This window comes from Sarcophilus harrisii, chromosome 1 (assembly GCF_902635505.1).
Source record: "Sarcophilus harrisii chromosome 1, mSarHar1.11, whole genome shotgun sequence".
Taxonomy (NCBI): domain Eukaryota; kingdom Metazoa; phylum Chordata; class Mammalia; order Dasyuromorphia; family Dasyuridae; genus Sarcophilus; species Sarcophilus harrisii.
Window position 1 is genome coordinate 317,228,406 of NC_045426.1, and position 20,512 is coordinate 317,248,917.

General features: G+C 33.0%; 1 protein-coding gene across 1 annotated transcript in view; it reads left to right on the forward strand.

Moving 5' to 3' along the window:
• Positions 1-20,512, forward strand: part of KIF24 (kinesin family member 24) — a 79,515-nt gene that overhangs the window by 14,231 nt on the left and 44,772 nt on the right. The window contains exons 3-6 of the mRNA XM_031945441.1: positions 9,420-9,560; positions 9,843-10,458; positions 13,906-14,095; positions 19,337-19,434. Coding sequence (XP_031801301.1) covers positions 9,866-10,458; positions 13,906-14,095; positions 19,337-19,434 — 881 coding nt within the window. The 5' untranslated portion in view covers positions 9,420-9,560; positions 9,843-9,865. The remainder of the gene's footprint in view (positions 1-9,419; positions 9,561-9,842; positions 10,459-13,905; positions 14,096-19,336; positions 19,435-20,512) is intronic.

A 20,512-nucleotide genomic window follows, 5' to 3' on the forward strand; every position in this document is an offset into this window, starting at 1 on the left:
CTATATATAATATATCTATATGTAAAATATATTGTTAAATATAGGTATCTATCTATAATATAATAGATATATACATTTCTATCCCAGTAGTTCTTCACCTCTCTGCCACGAGACTGGAGATATATTTCATTATCTAGTGGGAAAATGTTTCTAATTACAGTAATTTTTAAACTTCTGCCTTTTCCTACCTCTCCTCAAGTTACATAACTGTTAAAAACTTGAATAAAGGAACCATTTAAAAAGTGAAAAAAACTTTCATAAATGCAAATAATTATCTCTAATTCATATTTCAAATTTTTTTCAGGTGGAGAATCTGATTTAAAATAGCTAACTATATAGTGGGAAATAAACTCATATATTATAGGCATAGTTTTTGATTTTTAGTCTCTAAATTGTTTTCTTATTTGATACCTTTGTAATTATTAACATAATAACTCACTGTAGTACTAGTTCACTTAAGCATATTGTCAATCAAATGCTTTCCCAACACCTGCCTTGTTTGTAGATAGTGATTTGTCTTTCTCATTATGGAGAAAATGGAATGTCTACAAACTAGATATAATCTTTGTTCTTTGATCTCAACAATGTCATGAACTTTTACCTTATAGTATTTCTCATTTATTCATTCATATATAATACCACTATAATAGATTTAATTGTCATTTTATGTGTGGGAAAAAATAAACATGGTAACTGTAAGTTACACAAACAATAGCAATGGAATAGAAGTTGTCTCTTTGATCATGTTTTTCCCTTGCTCAGAAATCTTCAGTAGCTTTTTTTTTTTTTCCTCCTAAGTGAAGTTCAGACTCATTGGCTTGTATTGGACCAAAATCTTGTTTTTGCAGCAGGTCAAAGGCAGACCAGACTAGAATGAGTTGCAACATGGAAATTAGAGTAAATTAGAAGATCTGGAAAAGCTTTGTCAGTGACTGGATACTAAGAAATGATAGACAAGTGGTTGAAATATCAGGGAAATCTGGCAATGATCAATAGGCCAAGGTCCAGAGAAGCACATAGTTTGCTAGACAATTAGCACAACATATAGTGTGAGCATGAGGCCTAGGGTTCAAGGACAGACTCCAGTCACCAGGGATAAGAATAATGTAGGATCTTGATATTTGGGGAACTGGTATACTGTTAGGGGATTAAGACAAGGATTTATTTGATAGGATCATAGATTTAGTGAAGGATAGATTTAGATTTAGATTTAGGATAGCATAAATTTAGAAGTGGAAGGCATCTTAGAATTTATGTAATTCAACTTCCTTATTTTGTAGATGAGGAAACTGAGGTCATTAGAAGCTATTTCACTTGCTCATCGTTGCTTAAGAGCCAGAATCTGAACCCATTTTCTCTTAAATCTTAATCCAGTGCAGTTTTCACAATAGGTGCTACCTTTGGGGATTAGAGTAAATATTAAAATAAAGATTAAAATCCAAAGGAACAAAGGTAGAATTTTATTAGTAAAGGACTAGAGTCACTATTAGTCAGTTAAAAAAATATATATATATACCTGCCCTGAGTGAATTTACTATCTAATGAGGGAAGACAAAACATGAAAGGAAGAGGGGGAAGATCTTGTTAAAGAAGTTCCAAAGTAGTATGAAAAATGAGGAGATGTCCCTCCTTAAATGGAAGACTGGAGTTCATGGCACCAGTCATCAGACACAGAAAGTAGAGAAGAGGTGATGATAACTTACTGGATGAAGAAGTTATACAATAACGAGTCAGAATGGGTGTAGCAGTAAAAATGGCTTGATTCTGATCTTCCTAGTTTATAAATCTTAGATTCTTCTATTTTCTCTTCCCAGACTGCTCCCAAATCTAGAAGAGAATTAAGAGTATCAGTTCTGGCAATTTGAAGGATGACCCTAACCCACATTGGTCATTATATTCTGGCAGATTAAGGAAATGCTATAGATGTATTTTAACTAAATTTTAGTGAAGGATTTGACAGTCTTTCATAATATTCTGGACAAGATAGAGAAATGTGAATATACCATTAGTGGATTCAGAACTGGTAGAATGATTAGACTTAAAGAATAATTATTTATGATTAGATATTAGATAGGAAGGCAGGTCCCTAGTGGAATTCCTCAAGGATCTTTGCTTGGTCATGTATAAATTAACAGCTGTATTTGGATAAATGGCATGTTTATTGTAGTTGATGTGTAGGGAGGAGGAAAAGCTAACATGTTGTCTGACAGAATCCCCCAAAATATCTTTTGTCTAGAATGTTTGAAAATAATAAAATAGAATTTAATAATCCTTTTTTAAAAAAAAATCTGTTTCACAATTGTAAAATGTGGAAAGGTATGGCTAGACAACTAAATGAGATAAAAGATTTAATGAACTAAAGCTCACTATGAGTTAATTGTGTAGCCCAAGAAAATAATGCCACTTTAGCCAGCATTAAGATTTCATTTTTTGGATAAACTTTAAGATTTTTTTCCAGCTCTTAAGAGCTGTAAATTTTCTGAAATTTTTCTGAAATTGTACATTTTTAAAGGATGACTCTTAAGTGTTAAAGAATTTCTTCCTTTCACCAGCAGATGTCATTTATGTCAATGATAGAATTCTGGAAAACCTGTTATAATAATGATTGTAAGATTTCTTTCAAAAACCTGAAAAAGAAAGTTATCCTCCAGAAATTGGATAAAATAAAGAAATCTCAGTCTCTCTTTCTCTCTCTCCTTCTTTCTTCCTTCCCCTCTCTCCTTCATTCTTTCCCTTCCCCCCTCTCTCTTTCTCTCTTTGTCTCTGTCTCTGTCTCTCTCTCTCTCTCTCTCTGGCTCTGGCTCTCTCTGTGTCTTTGTCTCTGTCTTTCTCTCTCTCTGGCTCTCTTTGGAAATAGATCTGTGGGCTCATTTTTATGGGAAGATCTTAGATGAGGAAACTCCTACCAAGCAGGTTAATATTTTGTATACAACTCGTAATCTCAGATAATTACCCAGAGCACTGAGAAAATAAGTGAATTGCTTAAAGTCACATGGCCAACATATGTCAAAGCCAGGATTTGAACACAATTCTTTCTGACTCAGAGGCCAGTCAGTCCTTTTTCCATTATATCATATAGCCTCTAAAAATCTTATTGTAAAACCATGGATTTGAGCCTTTGTTTAAGTCTGATTTTGGTTTAATTCTGCCTTGTGACTGTGTACTTGGATCTATGATCTCATTAATATGAATTGGTTCCATTTATTTTCACATCTTTTACTATTCCTTGTTTTTCTCTAAATCTTAGAAAATCCACCCAGGGTACTATATGTCTTTTTTTTTTTTTTTTTTTTTTTTTTTTTTTTTTTTTTTTTTTTTTTTTTTTTTTTTTTTTTTTCATTTTAAATTCTTTCTCTTTTTTATTAAAGCTTTTTATTTACAAAATATATGTATGGGTAATTTTTCCAACATTGACTCTTGCAAAACCTTTTGTTCCAAATTTTCCCCTCTTTCCCCCCATCCCCTCCCCTAGCTGGCAGGTAATTCAATTCATGTTAAATATGTTAAAATACATGTTAAATCCAATATACGTATACATATTTATACAGTTATCTTTCTGCACAAGAAAAATCAGATCAAGAAGAAAGAAAAAAAAAACTGAGAAAGAAAACAAAATGCAAGCAAATAACAACAGAGTGAGAATGCTATGTTGGGTTCCATACTCTGTTCCCACAGTTCTTTCTGGGTGTAGATAGCTTTCTTCGTCATTGCACAAGTGGAACTGGTTTGAATCATCTCAGTGTTGAAGAGAGCTATGTCCATCAGAATTGATTACCATATAGTCTTGTTGTTGCCATGTATGTACTACATGTCTTTTTAAAAAATTATTTATTTTTACTGGAGGCTATCTGGTTCTTTTAATTTTTCATGTATGCCAGTACAAGTCTCAAATAGATGTCTGTTTTGTCTTAGTCTTAATCTATTACTCTATCTCTCTTTTTGGTCATACATGCCTGTTTTTCAAGCAAGTCCGCATTATCTGGTATACATGTTAAATAAAATGTTTGATCATATGTGTTGCCATCTGCCATCTCAACATCTCCCATATATTCTCATATTATAACATATTCTATATTGTCATCTATCTTCTAATATGTTTACCAAGTTTGTAATACCTACTAGCCTGTAACTTTTTTTTAATCTAAATTTTTAATCCAACTGTTAACAGCAGTATAAAACACTTGTGTGAGGATACCTAATTTGGTTTTTACCAGGCTTATTAGAAGTAGCAGTTGTGAGATGTATGATGATAGAAAATGATTTGAAATTTATCATAATTCAAAAATCTTAGTAAATTCTTTAGTTTTTACATAAAGTTTCACAATATTGTATTCACCCCTTGAGACCATTCTACCTTTCTGTATTACCAGAGTTGAATTGCAGCCAGCTGGGTGTCATTCAAGACCTTGTTTCTTACTCATTCCAACAGCTGAGACCGTGTTGTTTCTGAGTTTGTCATAAAAAAAAAACTCTCTGCATATTTGTGACATTGAATTCTACATGTGGAATTATTTTGTAGGCCCTCACTCATAGTCTTGATTATTAAAATAGCCTTCCACCTGGTCTTCTGGTCTCTAGCATGTGTCCCTTCCATTCCACCTTTCCAGTGCTTCCAGAAGTAGTCTAATATATTGCTTTGATCGTTCCTCTATTAAAAATTATCAGTAGCTCCTCTTTGCTTATGACATAAAGTATAAATTTCTCATTTTGTTGATTAAAGCCTTCCATAATCTGTCTCCAGTGGAGTTACTTTAACAGCATTAGCTCATACTACTTTTTCAATGCTTTACATTCTAGCCAAATGGAATTCTTCTCCTTTCCTGGTCTTGTCCTGCTCTCTTTTATCTCTGGGACTTTGTTCATAGAATGGCCTAACTCTGACCATATCCCCCCACTTCTACCTTTAAAGATCCAGTCTTGAGGCTGAAGACCTTTATCTTCTCTCAGCTCCCACCAGTTAGAGGTGATTAAATTTCCCCTTGAAATTTTTATTACACTTTTCCCGGACTCCTTTTTTGCATGTAATTAATTATTTTCCCTTGCTATTTTGACTTTATTGAATAGTTTGCTACTTGCATAGTTCTCTTTTCTTCTTCATTATAAGTAAATTTTTAGAGAGCAAGTTTGTTTTATATCTTTTGTTGTGGTGGTGGTTGTTCAGACATGATTTCATTGATTAGGGGAACTCTGGGTAAGGAAACACTTTACCAATGCAGATCTGCAATTCTCTGCAGAATGTCAGTAAGTTGCCTGAAATCAACAGGAGGTTGAATGGTATGGCCAAGGTCACCCAATCAGTACGTGAATAAAGTTCGATTTGAACCCAGGTTTTCTTGACAGTGAGGCCAGTTCTCCATTCTCTGAGGCCAAGGCTGCTTTTTTCATAACTACTTTTGAACCCCCAAAGCTTAACACAGGAACTTGAAACACAGTAAATTTTTAGTAAATGGTTGAATTCATGATTAATATAATAATATGTATTGCATGATTGAACCTATAACCTATATCAAATTGTTTAATGTCTCAAGGAGAGAAGGAGGTAAGAGAATAAGAGAGAAAATTTGAACTTCAAAATTAAAAATTCAAAATTGTCTTAACATGTAACTGTGAAAATAAAATTATTTAAAAATAAATTATTAAATCAAATTGGAATTCTGCTCATCAAAAAACTTTCTTGGTATCATTAATCTACTGAATGTTTTCAAACTGAGTTTTTGTATTGATGGACTGTAGAGTAGTTTTTTCCCCAGGGCTAGCTGGTAACTGAGCTGGTCAGGGTATTTCCTGGTCCCTGAGATGAGTTGCCAATACTCCTTATTGTAGTTCAGCCATTTTTGAATTTTCCATTATTGGATGAAATGGGTTAGTAGCCACTGCAGATTTAACTAGAGCTATTCTTTACTCTCAGGCTATGACTGAAAGTTTTAATGATTTTTTTTCTCTTTCAGTTCTATTTAGCTGTTTTAGTCTTGTCTGTTTTTAATAAGTTAAATTGAAATATATCTGCATGTAATTGAAATACAACTTTTGAGTTGTGGCAGAATAGTCTCAGTTGAGTTCTCTGTATTGGCAACTGTTCATCTCAGGATTTATATTTGTGCTAACTTCTTAGTGTTTAAGTATATAAGTATTAAACAAGGACTAAGGATAACAGTGGTAGTTCTTATTAATTCATTATAATGCACCTGATAGTTCTAGTCTAAAAGTACAAATGTAACTAAGCTATAAGCTATACAGATTATTTTGGCCACATATTATATTATAGTGGAAAAAAAATATTTTTGTTGAACGTTCTCATGGCTTTTTTTGGGGGGGGAGGGGGGAGGAGGGAGGAATGTTATTTGTAGTATATCTTCTTTACAGAAACTGGGTGGCCTTGCTGTTGCTAGCACATGCCAGTATGTTCAGTCATCAACAGTTGTTTCCCAGTTGTCAGTAACTATATTGGATCACTCTGAGCCAATTTTTGTCATACCTTAAAAGTATGACTGACCCTCCTATGTTTATCTATTCTACTTTAACTTTCCATTTAAAAAAATTTCATATTCAGCTGTCCCTTTTTCTTGGATGACCTGTCAACATGACTACTCTTCCTTAATGTGGCTTTATTATTAATCACTGACTCATCCTAGGCCAGATGAAATTAGTGAAATTTGTCCAGTAATTAAATAGTAATCCCAGTCTTTTGCTAGTGAAAACAAATCATACTCTTACTAGTGCTTTTGAATTTTGTTTTCCATCTTAGCAAAATATTTTAAAGATTCTAAGAACTGAACCAAGTATGGTAGTGCATTCCTATCCTTTACTGCTTGAGAGACTGAGGCTGGTGGATCACCTGAGCTGCAGGACTGCTAAAGCTGATCTGGTGTCTACAGTGTCTAGTACCTATATGGTGCTCTCTGGGAGCATTAGAAGGAGCAAACTGAACCAACCTAGAAACAAGCAGGCTTTGCCGACCAAAATTAGTATTTCAGCCTGGGAGAGAGAAAAAGATTCAGAAATTTCATATAGGTGTTTTATTTTTTATTTTTCTCATTTGATCATTTTCTTTCATATCCCAGCTGCATTTATTTTGTCTATGCTGAAGTTTTTCATGTAATCAATTTTCTCTCTCTCTTTTTCTCTCTTGTTTTCTTGTTTGATTAAGACTATATCTCCTATCCATAATTGGGAGAGATATGTGATCTTTAACGTTAAGCTAGCATATCCATTTAAAATGTATTATGGAATATAATATAAAGTGCTCTAAGCCTAATGTCTGCCAGAATGCTTTCCAGTTTTCTGGAAATGCTAGCAGTTTTTATCAAATTTCCTTAAGCAATTTGTGTTTTCCAATTTATGGAACTTTGAATTATTGAGTTTCATAGTTTATGCTTCTCCTTTGTCTAGTCTCTGACATATCTTTAATCAATAATAAAAGATATTTTTAGAAAGTTGCTGTAAGTATAGTGATTGACCATGATTCCAGAGGACCAGTGGTGAAGAATGCTACCTATTTTCTGATATACGTTTTTGGACATGGCCAGTATGGGAATTTGTTTGCTTGACTATGAACATTTGTTAAATATAAATTTAAAAGTTTGTTAAAATAACAATGTTTTTGTTAAAAAATAAACATACAAATGAACAAGCAAATGCTTGATAAGAATAAATTCTTGATAATTTAAAAAATTACTATAAAAAGAGAGTTCCTGAAGATTTATATGAAAGAAGTAGAGAATGGTTATTGTTTTTTGTTGTTTAATTTTTGAACATACATGATGTGCTACATGACACTGAGGAAACATCTAAGAGCTCAGGTGTGTAATTAGAGGCATGATGACTCCCACTCAACTACTTTTGGCTTTTATAGATCATCCTTCCCTAGTAAATCTAGCCTATTTCTCATTACCTAAGTTCCACTTTAAATGACTTATATGGATGGCACATAGACTTTCCAGGATAGTAGCTAATTGATTATTATTTTAGAAACAGAATTGCAGAATTATTTTTTTACTTTCCCTAGAACATGAACTTTACCATCTGCAGAATGAAGGTATATTTTATTTGGTGTTGTGATGTTTTTATTTTTTCATTGTCTATTACACATTTAACCAAACAACTTGTATTGTTTACAGGGATTTTTTAAAAAGTGCATATTAACTTTAAGAAGATAATTATCCTTTCATCTTGAAATCATATCTAACACATGTTTAGTTCTGAGTACATTTTAGAAAGGATACTCTTAGCTAGAGGAGGATTGAAAAGATCATGAAAAGCTTTGAGGTCATGCCACATAGATCTGTTAGAGGAGTTAGTGATATATATGTAGCAAGGAGAAGATAAGATTGAAGACTGGGGAGAAAAGGAGGTAGATGTGATAGATGTGTTCAAGAATTCCCTTTGAATGAGGAAATAACTTGTTCTACTTGACCCCTGAAGGCAGATTTAGGAGTATTGGATAGAAGTTGCAGAAGTTACAAATGATCTCTCAGATCCTTTCTAATGCTGAGGTTCTGTGTTTCTGTGAAAATAGCCCAATTAGTTTCCACGTCCCCTTTGGAATGTCTTTTTATTTTATGTTTATTTGTCTGGATTTGGTTGCTGTTATTAATCTTATTGTTAATATAGTTATATGTAATGAATATTATCTTTTGGTTCTTTGTTTATTCTGCATAACTCATTCCATATTTATTTCTAGTTTTTATATTTTTCATTTCTTATATAGTAGTAATATTTACATACCACACCTTACTTAAGCCATTCCCCATTTGTTAGACACATTGAGCTACTTGAACCTTCTTACTATTGATGCAGTGTTTTTATTCAAAATCATCAAATGACTATTGAGTGCCTGTCATTGTGCTTTTCTTTTAAAATCTTTCTCTACTACCTCATCCAACTGCAAAGGCAAGCCTGGGTTCTTGAAAGTTACATCAGTGGAGCACAGACTCTGGCCTACCCCACCATAATGAAAAGACTTTAAACATTTGAGTCCACCTGGCAGTGGATTCTTTGTCTGTCTGAGAACCAGCCTTGCTAGGTTGAAAGAGGTCTATCATTTGGCCACCAGGTAATGGTAGAAGTTAGTGGGATATAACATTTAAAAGTTCTACTAGAGTATGAAAGGGTAGTGATCTACATGGTTATAGGAAGTAGCTGATGAAATCACAGATGCTTTGATGTATTAAAGAAGTGGTAGGCACTGATGCTTAGTTGGTGAATATTAGTTAAGAGATTCTAGTTCCATGGATGAAAGATACATTTTTTTTAATAGAAGTTAATTTAGAGATTTATCTCCTTCAGTGCCTCTGCATATGCAGAATCCCTTCTACAGCATCCACAAAATATTTGAGTTAAAAAAGAAACTCACTTGTTTTCTACTATTTAATTCTGTTCTCTATTTTAAAAGAGTTCTTATCCCTTTGTCCATTAATCAGGGGAAACAGTTGGACCACATGCCTTGACATTCAGTTGAACATCTAAAATTAGGCATGTTACATTCAGTTGCTGAGGGGACTGTTTCAGTACTTCATGGCATTCATTGGATAGAACTTGCTAGTGCAAGTATTCAGAAACAAGTAAGTGACTTCTGACTATGTACATGTCTTTGTGTGTATGTATCCCCGTGCATGTATAACTAAATATTGCAAAATAGCAAATTTTTTTTTTTTCACAAATTCTGTTTGCTATACAAATCATCTGTGTGCAATGTATAGTTGGACAGGCTATTTCACAAGAATCATATCTATTGAAATCTTGGGAGGGTGTAATATATTTTTTGTAAGTATGTGTAATGTTTGTTATTGTTAAACAGTGTATTCTACATTATGTCTAATGTGGATGGTTTTTTTTCTCCACAGTTAAAATCTATCAATCCACAATAATGGCATCATGTTTGTTTGACTGTCTTTGTGAGGTAGAACTTGGAAAATATTACCCTCATTTTGCTGCCTTTGGCCTTCAGAAAATAGATGAATTAGCTAAAGTCACAATGAAAGACTACTCCAGATTGGGAATCCACAATATGAATGACCGTAAGCGCCTCTTCCAGCTCATTAAAATCATTCAAATTATGCAGGAAGAAGATAAAATCACTAACACCCAGCAAGATCTTCCAACAAGTAACCTCCGTGTCTCTCCTCAAGGGGCCAGATCAGGACCTCGAAGGCAACTGTGCTTTGATGCTTTTGTTGACAAAAAAGACCAAACTGCTGAGGATTTTGCATTTGACACAGGTAGTCTGTCAGACTTCTATTCAGCTGAAGACATTTTGCCAGGTGATACTCAGTATAATAAAAAAACAAGAACTCCTGGGGCTGCAGGTGCTGATATGGGTGTGCAAACAGAAACAAACAGTACAACTTTATTTTCGTCAAATAACATTTCTTCACTATTAGGAGATATTGAAGTTCCTACCATACAAAGAGTCACTCACATGTCTGGATATAATTATGGAGTCCCCCATTCTTATGTCAGGTAATCATTCATTTTGATTTATTTTTCTTTGGGTTAGCTGAAGACAATCATAGTACTTTAAGAATTTAAGAAAGATACTATTTTCTAGGCAAAGTCCAGTATTTTGCAAATTTTAATGTAGTATGGAAATGTAAAAGGTTTTTTGTTATTAATTTTCTGTAAATGATGTAATTTAGAAATGAAGCAACAAATAAGTGTACTGAGAAAATAAAAATCTCCGTGGGAAGAAAGCATTCATAAAATATTGGGATTTTCCAGATCAGTGAAAATGTTATTATGTAGTGGCTAGCTAGAAGCTACAAAGTATAAGCTGCATTGATGTTCTGATAAATGTTTAAAAATTGACTCTCCAAATACAGAGGACATAACACTTTTTAGTTTAAACTGTTGTTAACATTTTGTTCGTTGCTTTCTTAAGTCTAACATCCCACAAGACAAAACAATCAAACCCTGATTGTAGCATTTGCTGATTTCCAAGATGTAACTACTCACACTGGAAATTTTACAATTAGCTCTGGAGTCTGCACAAGCTGGCAGCAGCACACCCTTGACTCTCTTTCTATCAAGCTTTTCTCATTCTTAACTTAGGGCTTTCTCTGTTCAGTGAAGCACAACCCAGATATGATTTTCCACAAAGGGCATGAGATGAACATAAAGAGTTAACTAGGGATTTTGTACAATGGAAGGGTCAGTCAGTAGACTGATACAGAACAGTTTTTCTTAGACTGTGTATCATTTTTTAAAGTGCCATGTGGTATTAAGGACTTATAAAAATAAATAACTAATAATATTAATTTAAACTAAATTAGTCCTTTGTACAGTCCTGCTACACCTAATCCTGATTGAAGGTACCCAGAGCTATTCCAGTCTTGGGTGAAAAGAGTGTAGTTGTTTTTATGAAGTGTATGATTTGAATATGTCCTTTTCACATTTGCTTAAAGTTAAAATTTAAAAATAAAGTCTTTAGGGGTATCACATGAAACAGTAACAATCATTTCTCCCCTCCTCCCCCTTAGTAATATCATAGAAAATATGTTCTAAAAATCACTTTTTTAAAAATGTTTTATTTTTTTCCAGTTACATGTAAAAACAATTTTCAATATTCATTTAAGAAAAATTTTAAGTTCCAAATTGTCTCTCTTCCTCTTTCATCTCTCCCCTTCTTAAGACAGTAAGCAGTTTCATATAGTTTATATATGTTCAATCATACAATTGATTGTCATATTTGTCATGTTGTAAAAGAAGACAGACCCAAAAGAAAAAAAAAAACATAAAAAAATATGGAATGCTTTGATCCTTGATCAATTGAAACTGAGTTTTAGATCTCTTTGTCAAAGAAATCCACTTCCATCAGAATACATCCTCATACAGGATCGTTGTTGAGGTATATAATGATCTCCTGGTTCTGCTCATTTCTCTTAGCATCAGTTCATGTAAGTCTCGCCAATCCTCTCTGTATTCATCCTGCTGGTCATTTCTTACAGAACAATAATATTCCATAACATTCATATACCACAATTTACTCAACCATTCTCCAATTGATGGGTATCCATTCATTTTCCAGCTTCTAGCCACTACAAACAGGGCTGCCACAAACATTTTTGCACATACAGGTCCCTTTCCCTTCTTTAGTATCTCTTTGGGGTATAAGCCCAATAGAAACACTGCTGGATCAAAGGGTGTGCACAGTTTGATAACTTTTTGAGCATAGTTCCAAATTGCTCTCCAGAATGGCTGGATATATTCACAATTCTACCAACAATGTATCAGAGTCCCTGTTTTCCCGCATCCCCTCCAACTGGAATAGTTCTCAACTCCACTAACAATGCATTTGTGTCCCAGTTTTCCCACATCCCATCCTATTTTATTTTTTATATTTTTCTGTCATATTAGCCAATCTGGTGAGTGTGAGATATGGTAACTCAGGTTGTTTTAATTTTAATAGAGATTTCTTTTAAAATGAACTTCAGTGCAAAAGTAAATTAGTCCATAGTTTTACCCTTATTTTTCACAAGTTATCCTTGTTTTGTTTTATGCTTATTGTTAAAGGTAGGAGTATTAAATTGGCGGATTGAACTAAATTGCTGATAGAACCAGAAAGATGTGTTGTAGAACCAATTAGTGGAAGAAGACGGGATCAATTAGGAAATTTCCTTAAAAACCTAAAATTGGGGCCATTGATTTAGCAAATAAGTATGGCAATGGAAAGACTTACATGAACTGATGCTGAATAAAGGAAGCAGAATCAGGAAAACATCATATACAACAACAGCAAGATCGTATATGATCAAATATGATACATTTAATTCTTCTCAGTAGTTCAGTGGTCCAAGGCAGTTCCAATACACTTGGAGTGGAAGATGCCATTTGCCTCTAGAGAGAGAATTATGGAGACTGAATGCAAATCAAAGGATACTGTTTTCACCTTTTTTCCCCCCCTTCTGGTTTTTTTTCCCTCATGGTTTTTCCCTTTTGTTCTGATTTTTCTCTCGAAACATAACTCATGGAAGTGTGTAAAAATTAAATGGATATGTGTAACAAAAAAAATAAAATAAAGTATGTCAAATGCTGTGTAATAGAAAAAGAAAGAAGACAGAAGCGGGATCTAGTGTGCTGCAAAATGAATCAAAAAAGAACATTTAAGATGACACAAAGGAACAGAAAATTGACCTTCTGTTCTCAATTCAAGGGTTTGATCACTTTATGTGAAAAAAGAAGTGGTCAGTAAAAGAGTAAATTCATGGGAATAATTGGATAATGAGGGAGATAAAATACAAATTGAACCTTTTAAAAGTTGGGGTTGCAAAAAGACTTTTCATCAAGTTCAAAAGACTAATCAGAATGAATTGTGTTAAACCTAAAGAAAGAATATCCACAATCAAAAGCTTTTCAGAAAGAATTCTATCTCTACTTCCCTAAATTCAGAATCTTTTATCTTAAGTAGATCTTAATTGCCAAGAGACTTAGGAACTAAATGGTAAAAAAAAAATTTTCAGTAGTGAAAGTAATTTCTCAGAAATTACACCAAAATCATAAGAATGGGTGATGGATAGCATTTAAAAACTTAGTTTGAAACAGAAACAAAAGCAGTTTTCACTTTTATGATAATTTCTCAATTTTTGCACTTCTATAAAGTAACAGGTACTGAAATCTTACTGCAGTTTTAAGCTCTAATAAGTATTAAAACTCATAAGCTTTAATACTTATTAAAACTTAAAACTATACTAAGATCTTTAGACACCCTATACTTAGAGATAGCATTCTTTATCATCATCATAAATGCCAATCCATCATTCTTAAAAGTGTGCAAGATGATAAAATAGAAATGTTGCTACTAATGGGACCATTTAATAATAATAATGCCAGATTTACCCTTAAGTATACTTTTGAGTTAACTTCAACCTTTTCTTTTCTTTTTAATGAAAATCATTTAAAAACTTGTTTCAGAGAGAATATCTCAGAGAAGGATAATGTTTGGACAGAAACTGAGAAAATTAGAGTATGTGTACGGAAACGCCCTCTAGCTTTGAGGGAAGAACGGCGTGGAGAAATTAATATTATTACTGTAGAAGATAAAGAAACTTTACTTGTCTATGAAAAGAAAGAGGCAGTTGACCTTACCCAGTATATTCTACAGGTATGATAATACCTTTTAAATTCTCAACTAATTTACATGTATGTTGTAAAGAATGGTACCTTTGATCTTTTTATTACAGTATCTTAGAATCTTTGAAAGAGACTTGAAAGATCCAACCTCTTACCCAGTGGAAGAATAGCCTTCACACTCTCCCTGAAAGATAGGTCTCCTTTTACATACATACATACATACATACATACATACACATATATTTATTAATGGACATATATATATGTCCATTAATAAGTATCACAAATCACAATATCACAAAATAGCAAGTTTTGTTTTGAGACTTTAGTTCTTAGAAAGTTCTTTCTTGCTACTTGGAATGTCTAATCTCTCTTCCATATATCACATTTAAAAGTCTTCCTTGTTTCCCACCCCCATAAGACTTCCCTTTTTTTTTTTTTTTTCAGGCTAAAAGTAGCAGCCTATGAGTTTTGTTTCAGGTTCAGTTTTGTATCTGACTTTGAAAAAGTCAGTCTATACCTAATTTTTTTTTTTTTTTTTTTGGCTGAGGCAATTGGGGTTAAGTGACTTGTCCAGGGTCACACAACTAGGAAATGTTAAGTGAGATCAAATTTGAACTCAGGTCCTTCTGACTTCAGGGCTGATGTTCTATCCACTGCTACACCTAGCTGCCCCCTAAATTCTTTTTTACAAGCAAAATGAAGATAGTAATACAACAAACTAGAGGAATATCTTGTAAGTCATGTCAACAAGCATTTATTAAATACCTACTATGTGAATGGTATTGTGCTTAGCTCTGGGAATACAAAGAAAGGCAAGAAACAGTCTCTGTCCTCAAGGACTTCAGAGTTTAATGGGAGAGGTGATAATGAAAACAATTCAAAACAAACAAGATCCAGACAGGATAAATTGGGGATACACAACAGAGGGAAGGCACTAGCATTAAGGAGGATTGGTCAAGGTTTCCTGTAGAAGGTAGCATTTTAACTGAAATGTTAAACCAGGAAATCCAGGAGGAAGAAAATGCTAAGCATGGCAGGCAGGCAATACGAAGCAGAGCACAGGTGGATTATTTTTTGCAAGGAGAAGCAAAGAGCCTAGTATCACTGGATTGTAGAGTATGTTGGGGATGAGTATACTAAAAGAAGGCTAGAAAAATAGGAGGAGGCCAGGCTGTGAAAGGTTTTGAATGCTAAACCAAGAATTTTTGGATTTATTCCAGGAGGTAATATGGAGATATTATAGTTGATTGATGGGGATGACATAATCAGTAAGATGCTTTAGGAAGATCAGTTTGATAACTTAGTGGGGATAGAGTCATAGAGATCAACCAGCAGGCTGTTGCAGTAGTCCAACCAACCCTGAGGTGGTGAAGATCTACATCAGGGTGTCGGCAGTGTCAGAGGAGAGAAGGAATATTGTAAGAGATGTTATGAAAACAAAATTAACAGGCTTTCACAACAGATTAGATGTAGGGAATGGGGGATAGTGAAAATGAGGAGCTAATGACACCTAAGTTGGGAGCCTGGGTGATTGGAAAAATGGTGGTGTCCTCCAGGATAATAGGAAAGATAGAAAATTGGGAGATGGAGTGATTTAGAGATGAAAGATATAAATTTAGTTTTGAACACATTGAGTTTAAAATGGCTGTGAGGTAATCACTTGAACATATCCAGTGGAGGTTTGGAGATGTGAGACTAGAGATCAGGAGAGAATTTAGGCCTAATTAAGTAGATCTGAGAATGATAGTTGAAGAGAAAAATAGCTTAAATCCATGGTCAATGAGGAAATCACATGAAAGATATCATGCCCAACACAAATGATTTTAAATAAATAACTTGAGATGGAGTGGAGAAAGAAAGCATTCCTTGCCAAAATTATCTTAAAGCTAATCAAAAGGTAAAATCCTCACAGTTTATTGGCATTTGCTTCAAGTTACCCAGAGACTTCTTAGATAAAGAAGGTGGTGTAGGAGTACTTTTACATTTTTGAGCAATACATAACAAAGATACAGGATGTTAATATAATCTTTTACAATTTGCCTTCTCCTCTCCCCACTCCTTATACTTTTACATACTCACCCCCTCCCCACCCTTAGTATTTTTTCCAAGCTCTTCCTTTTTGACTTAAGAATTGGAAATGCCGGATGAGAAAAAAGCAGTAAATAATCAGTTCTCTATTATTTGAAAATTGATTACATTTTATTTATATAGTTTTCTTCACACTTAAGTCAAACTTTTTTTGGTTATTCTTTCTTTACCCATTGGGAACTCAGATTTCTATTCTTTTTTTCCTCGTCTTGGATATAAAAATTGGATATTTCTATTTTGTCCAAAGAAAGTAACTGGTTCTGTGTGCACAAAATTATTACTTGATATCTGCATGACCAATTATGCTTCAGTTGCACTACTTGTTTTGAAGATGACTGGAATGATTAAATCAATTTTGCCACTTTACTATAACTGTAGGCATAAATACAGTATTACCATCATCTATAGACTTCTCTAGTGCTGAGTGACTTTAGATGATGCCATTCTTTACTTGAAATAATTCTCTCAATGAGGCAACACTTTGCTTTTGTGTTTTTCTTTCTCCCAAGCACAATAGCATTATTTCTTCATATTCACAATTATTGTCAGTATTTATTGAATACCTACAGTTGTCACAGTGTTATACTTTATACCACCATAGTTTAGAATTTTCAACTATCAGGAAATACTGAGTTTTCTTTGCTTTTTGTCTTGAAAAGGAAAGCAAAAAGGAGAGGCATGGGAAGAATTTTAATTCTGAACAGGTGTTTATTGAATGAACAAAATATTAAAAATCAATCTTTTTGTGTTTTATTTTTATCCTCACTTGTTTAAAAAAGTAAATGCAATTTATTTAGAGTAAGCGAATTTTCTTAGTGATTGCAAATACTGTTCATTTCAGTCTACATTAGATTGTATGCATGTACTATTTTGCTTATTTCTAAATTTCACTGTGCTCTGACATCATTATCAGATATCAGAGTCTAAAGTACAGTTAAGTTTGCCTTAACCTGATTTCTGAATTTTTACATTTCATCAGAGGAAATAATTATGAAAATTTCATTTATATTTATTCTTTTAATTAGTGATTTCTAATATGTTAGCTTCATAACTTCCTAGTCATTCATATAAGAAGGCAGAAAAAAGTTCCATGCTCTCAGAAAAAGAAGAGAGCGAGTTATTTCTAAATTTCCATGCTTATTATTCAGTTTTTTGCCTTTGATTTTCCTGAGTTTTCAAATTTCCTTTTCATTTTTTGATCTCATGAATAAAGTAATTTATTGATGTTTTTATTATTTAGCATTATTTTATTATTTAATTTTATGAAGTAAATTTACATAAAAACAAGTTTCCATAAAAAATCAATTATCATCCTTGCTTTAGGTATCAAGGTATCAATCATTTTTAAAAAATAATAAAAAATTCACAACTTGCCTTGTTTTATCTAGAGTTATCATCTAACTTTTTTACAAATGTGATACATTTCTTTATAATTGCAAAATACACTTTTTCACTCCAAATTTTCCCTCTGTTTTCATTTAGCAAATTTCAGTTCCACTGTAACACTCTTTTAAAGAACTATACATAAAAAAGAGAATAAAATCTTGAGCAAAAATTTATGAGGTAGGGCCTAGCCTTCTGGTGATGAGCCTTTCTGCATATACTTAATCTGGTGCTTAGAAAACAGACATTTTCTAGATGGATGCAAACCTTCCAACCTTTTCAACTTGACAACTGACCAGTACTTACATTCCTTCAGAATAGCATTTGAGAACACAGGATTTCCATACCAAAGTAAGGCCCTAAAGACTGAACCTTCCTCTAGTGTATAATTGGATTTCCACCCCCACCGTCCTGACAATAACAGGTCTCCAAAGTTGAAAGGGACCTCAGTAACTATCTCATCCAACCTGTAACTGAGCAGGAATTATTATTACTATTAATTGTCATTATCATAATAATAATCATCATAATGCATTTCTATAGTAAAGATTTGCAAAGCACTTTACAAATATGATTTTACTTGATCATTACAATAACCCTGGAAGATAGGTGCTATTATTACAACATCTATTTTACAGTTGTGGAAAATGAAGCAAATAGATTAAAGTGACTTACTCTGAGTAATAAGTTCTGAAGTAGTATTTGAACACAGGACTTGCTAAGTTAAGCATTGTAGCTACTGTATCACCTCGCTGCCCCTCTACCACATACTTGACAGATAAGCTTCAGGATTTTCTTTGAAACTTCAAGTTAGGGGAAACCCACTATCTCCTGATTATCAGGGCATGTTTCTTTATGTTAAATTTAAATTTGCCTCTGCTATTTTCATCCCAAGCCCACCCACATTGCAAATGTATTGGTGCATTTGTAATTGTTGGCTTTCTGAAGTCTGGAGACTTGTAAGTATCTATCCTTGGATACATCAGGGAATATCCCTTTCTTCCAATGCTCAACGAAAACAAATAAATAAGTAATAATGGAATAAAATGCTGCTGTCTGAGCAATGTACAGGAAATAAAATGATTCTTTTTTGGGAATTTTTCATGCCCAGTTTGCAATGCTCTTTCTCATCACTTAAGCACCCACATATAATCTACATATCCATTGTACCTTTTAAAATTTGTCTGAAAATTCATCATCTTCCATGAAGTCCTCTTTCTCTACTCTAATCACTTTTCTGATCTTAGATCATTTGGAGTTTCTTGACCTTATTTTTGGGGAGGGGAATAAAAGGGTTGCTAACATTGTTGGGCATACCCAACAATAACAATTTTTACTACTGGCTTAACTTGTTAATTGACAACATGTTCCATAGGTTTAGGGTTAAGGTTTAAGGTTAGGTGTTAAAATGTTTAGAGTTTGATGCTTACATAATATAAACTGGGATCTTCTCCAAGAACCCCAGTTCATCACAGCTTTCCCATGGAAATATATAGCCCCCCCAAAATTAAGATTCTCTGCCTGGGACCCTCTGGGAAATTTTCACTACACTGGTGCTCAAACAGTTCTGTCAGGAACAAAAATCAACTTTTTTTTTTCCTCATTAAAAATACACAGATTAATTGCTATCGTATATAAGCAACGTTGCCGAAAAAAAGAATATTCACCTTATAGTTTCTAATTACTTATCCTATCTGGGTTAATTATCATTATTGTAAGCTAAAACGTCATTTTATTGGTTAAGTTGAAGAAAATCCACCATATTTGTTTTCCTATAAAAATAAAATTTATTTTTCAGCATGTTTTTTATTTTGATGAAGTCTTTGGTGAGACATGCACCAATCAAGATGTTTATATGAAGACCACTCACCCACTCATTCAGCATATTTTTAAAGGGTAGGATAGTCCTTTGTTTTTCTTTCCTTTTTACATATAGTTTTTCTAAATTAATCTTATTTGTATTTTTCATACTGAATGAAATATAAATTAGGAATTGTCTATCTACTGTATTTTAATTCAATGATTATTTAAATTAAGCTATGTGGGAAAATGTAGTATCAATATTTATAAGACTAAGTACCTAGTAATTTTCATTATTGCTCATGCATGAGTGATTTTGATTCTCTGTACAATAGGAAAATATTGGTTGTGTTAAAGAACTTAATTTGTCAGACTACTGAAAATTTAAAATTTTAACACCTGGTTGCATTTAATCTGATATTTTCATAGTTAGGATTAGGTATCCTTGTGGTAGTTGAAGTTTAAATTTCCATAATCAGATATTGAGTATTCATGATGCACAAATTGAGATTGCTCAGTAAATGCAATAATAATGCTTAAAAATTTATTGAAGTCACAAGTAGACAAAAGTTTTATATATAGTTTTTCAGTTCTGTATTTTTTATCTTACAGTTCTCAAGAGGAAGGAGAATTTAGGCACATGAATTAATAAAATGAGTTGGAATTATTTAAATTGTATTATACTTATTAGTATGGCATTAGGCACTGATATTGTGGTAGGGTAGAGAGAACTACTGTTAAGTCAGGCTTATTTTGGAGAGCATAAAAAAAATCTTCATAACCACATATAAAAAAGATAAATAAGTTTATATCTTAAAACAATTCTGAATTCATTGTGGACATTAACCTAAAAAACTTCTTTATTCTCCTTTTGACACTATGTTTCCTTCATAACTTGACTTCTGTCTTCCATACACTTTTATTGTTTCTTCCCCTGCGTATTTTCAAATCTTATAATTGTACTTCTAATACCATAGCAAAGTTAATATAGTAAGTATCTTTTTACAGAACATCATACTAGATACTATTGGCGGGATAAAAGACATGATCCTTATCTTTAAAACATCTAGTCTTAAATACAGTGTAGTGAAAAAGAGCACTGCACATACAATCAGAAGATCAGGGATGTAATGTTTGTTTTGTCGCTTATTAGGTGTATAGTTTTGGAAATCTC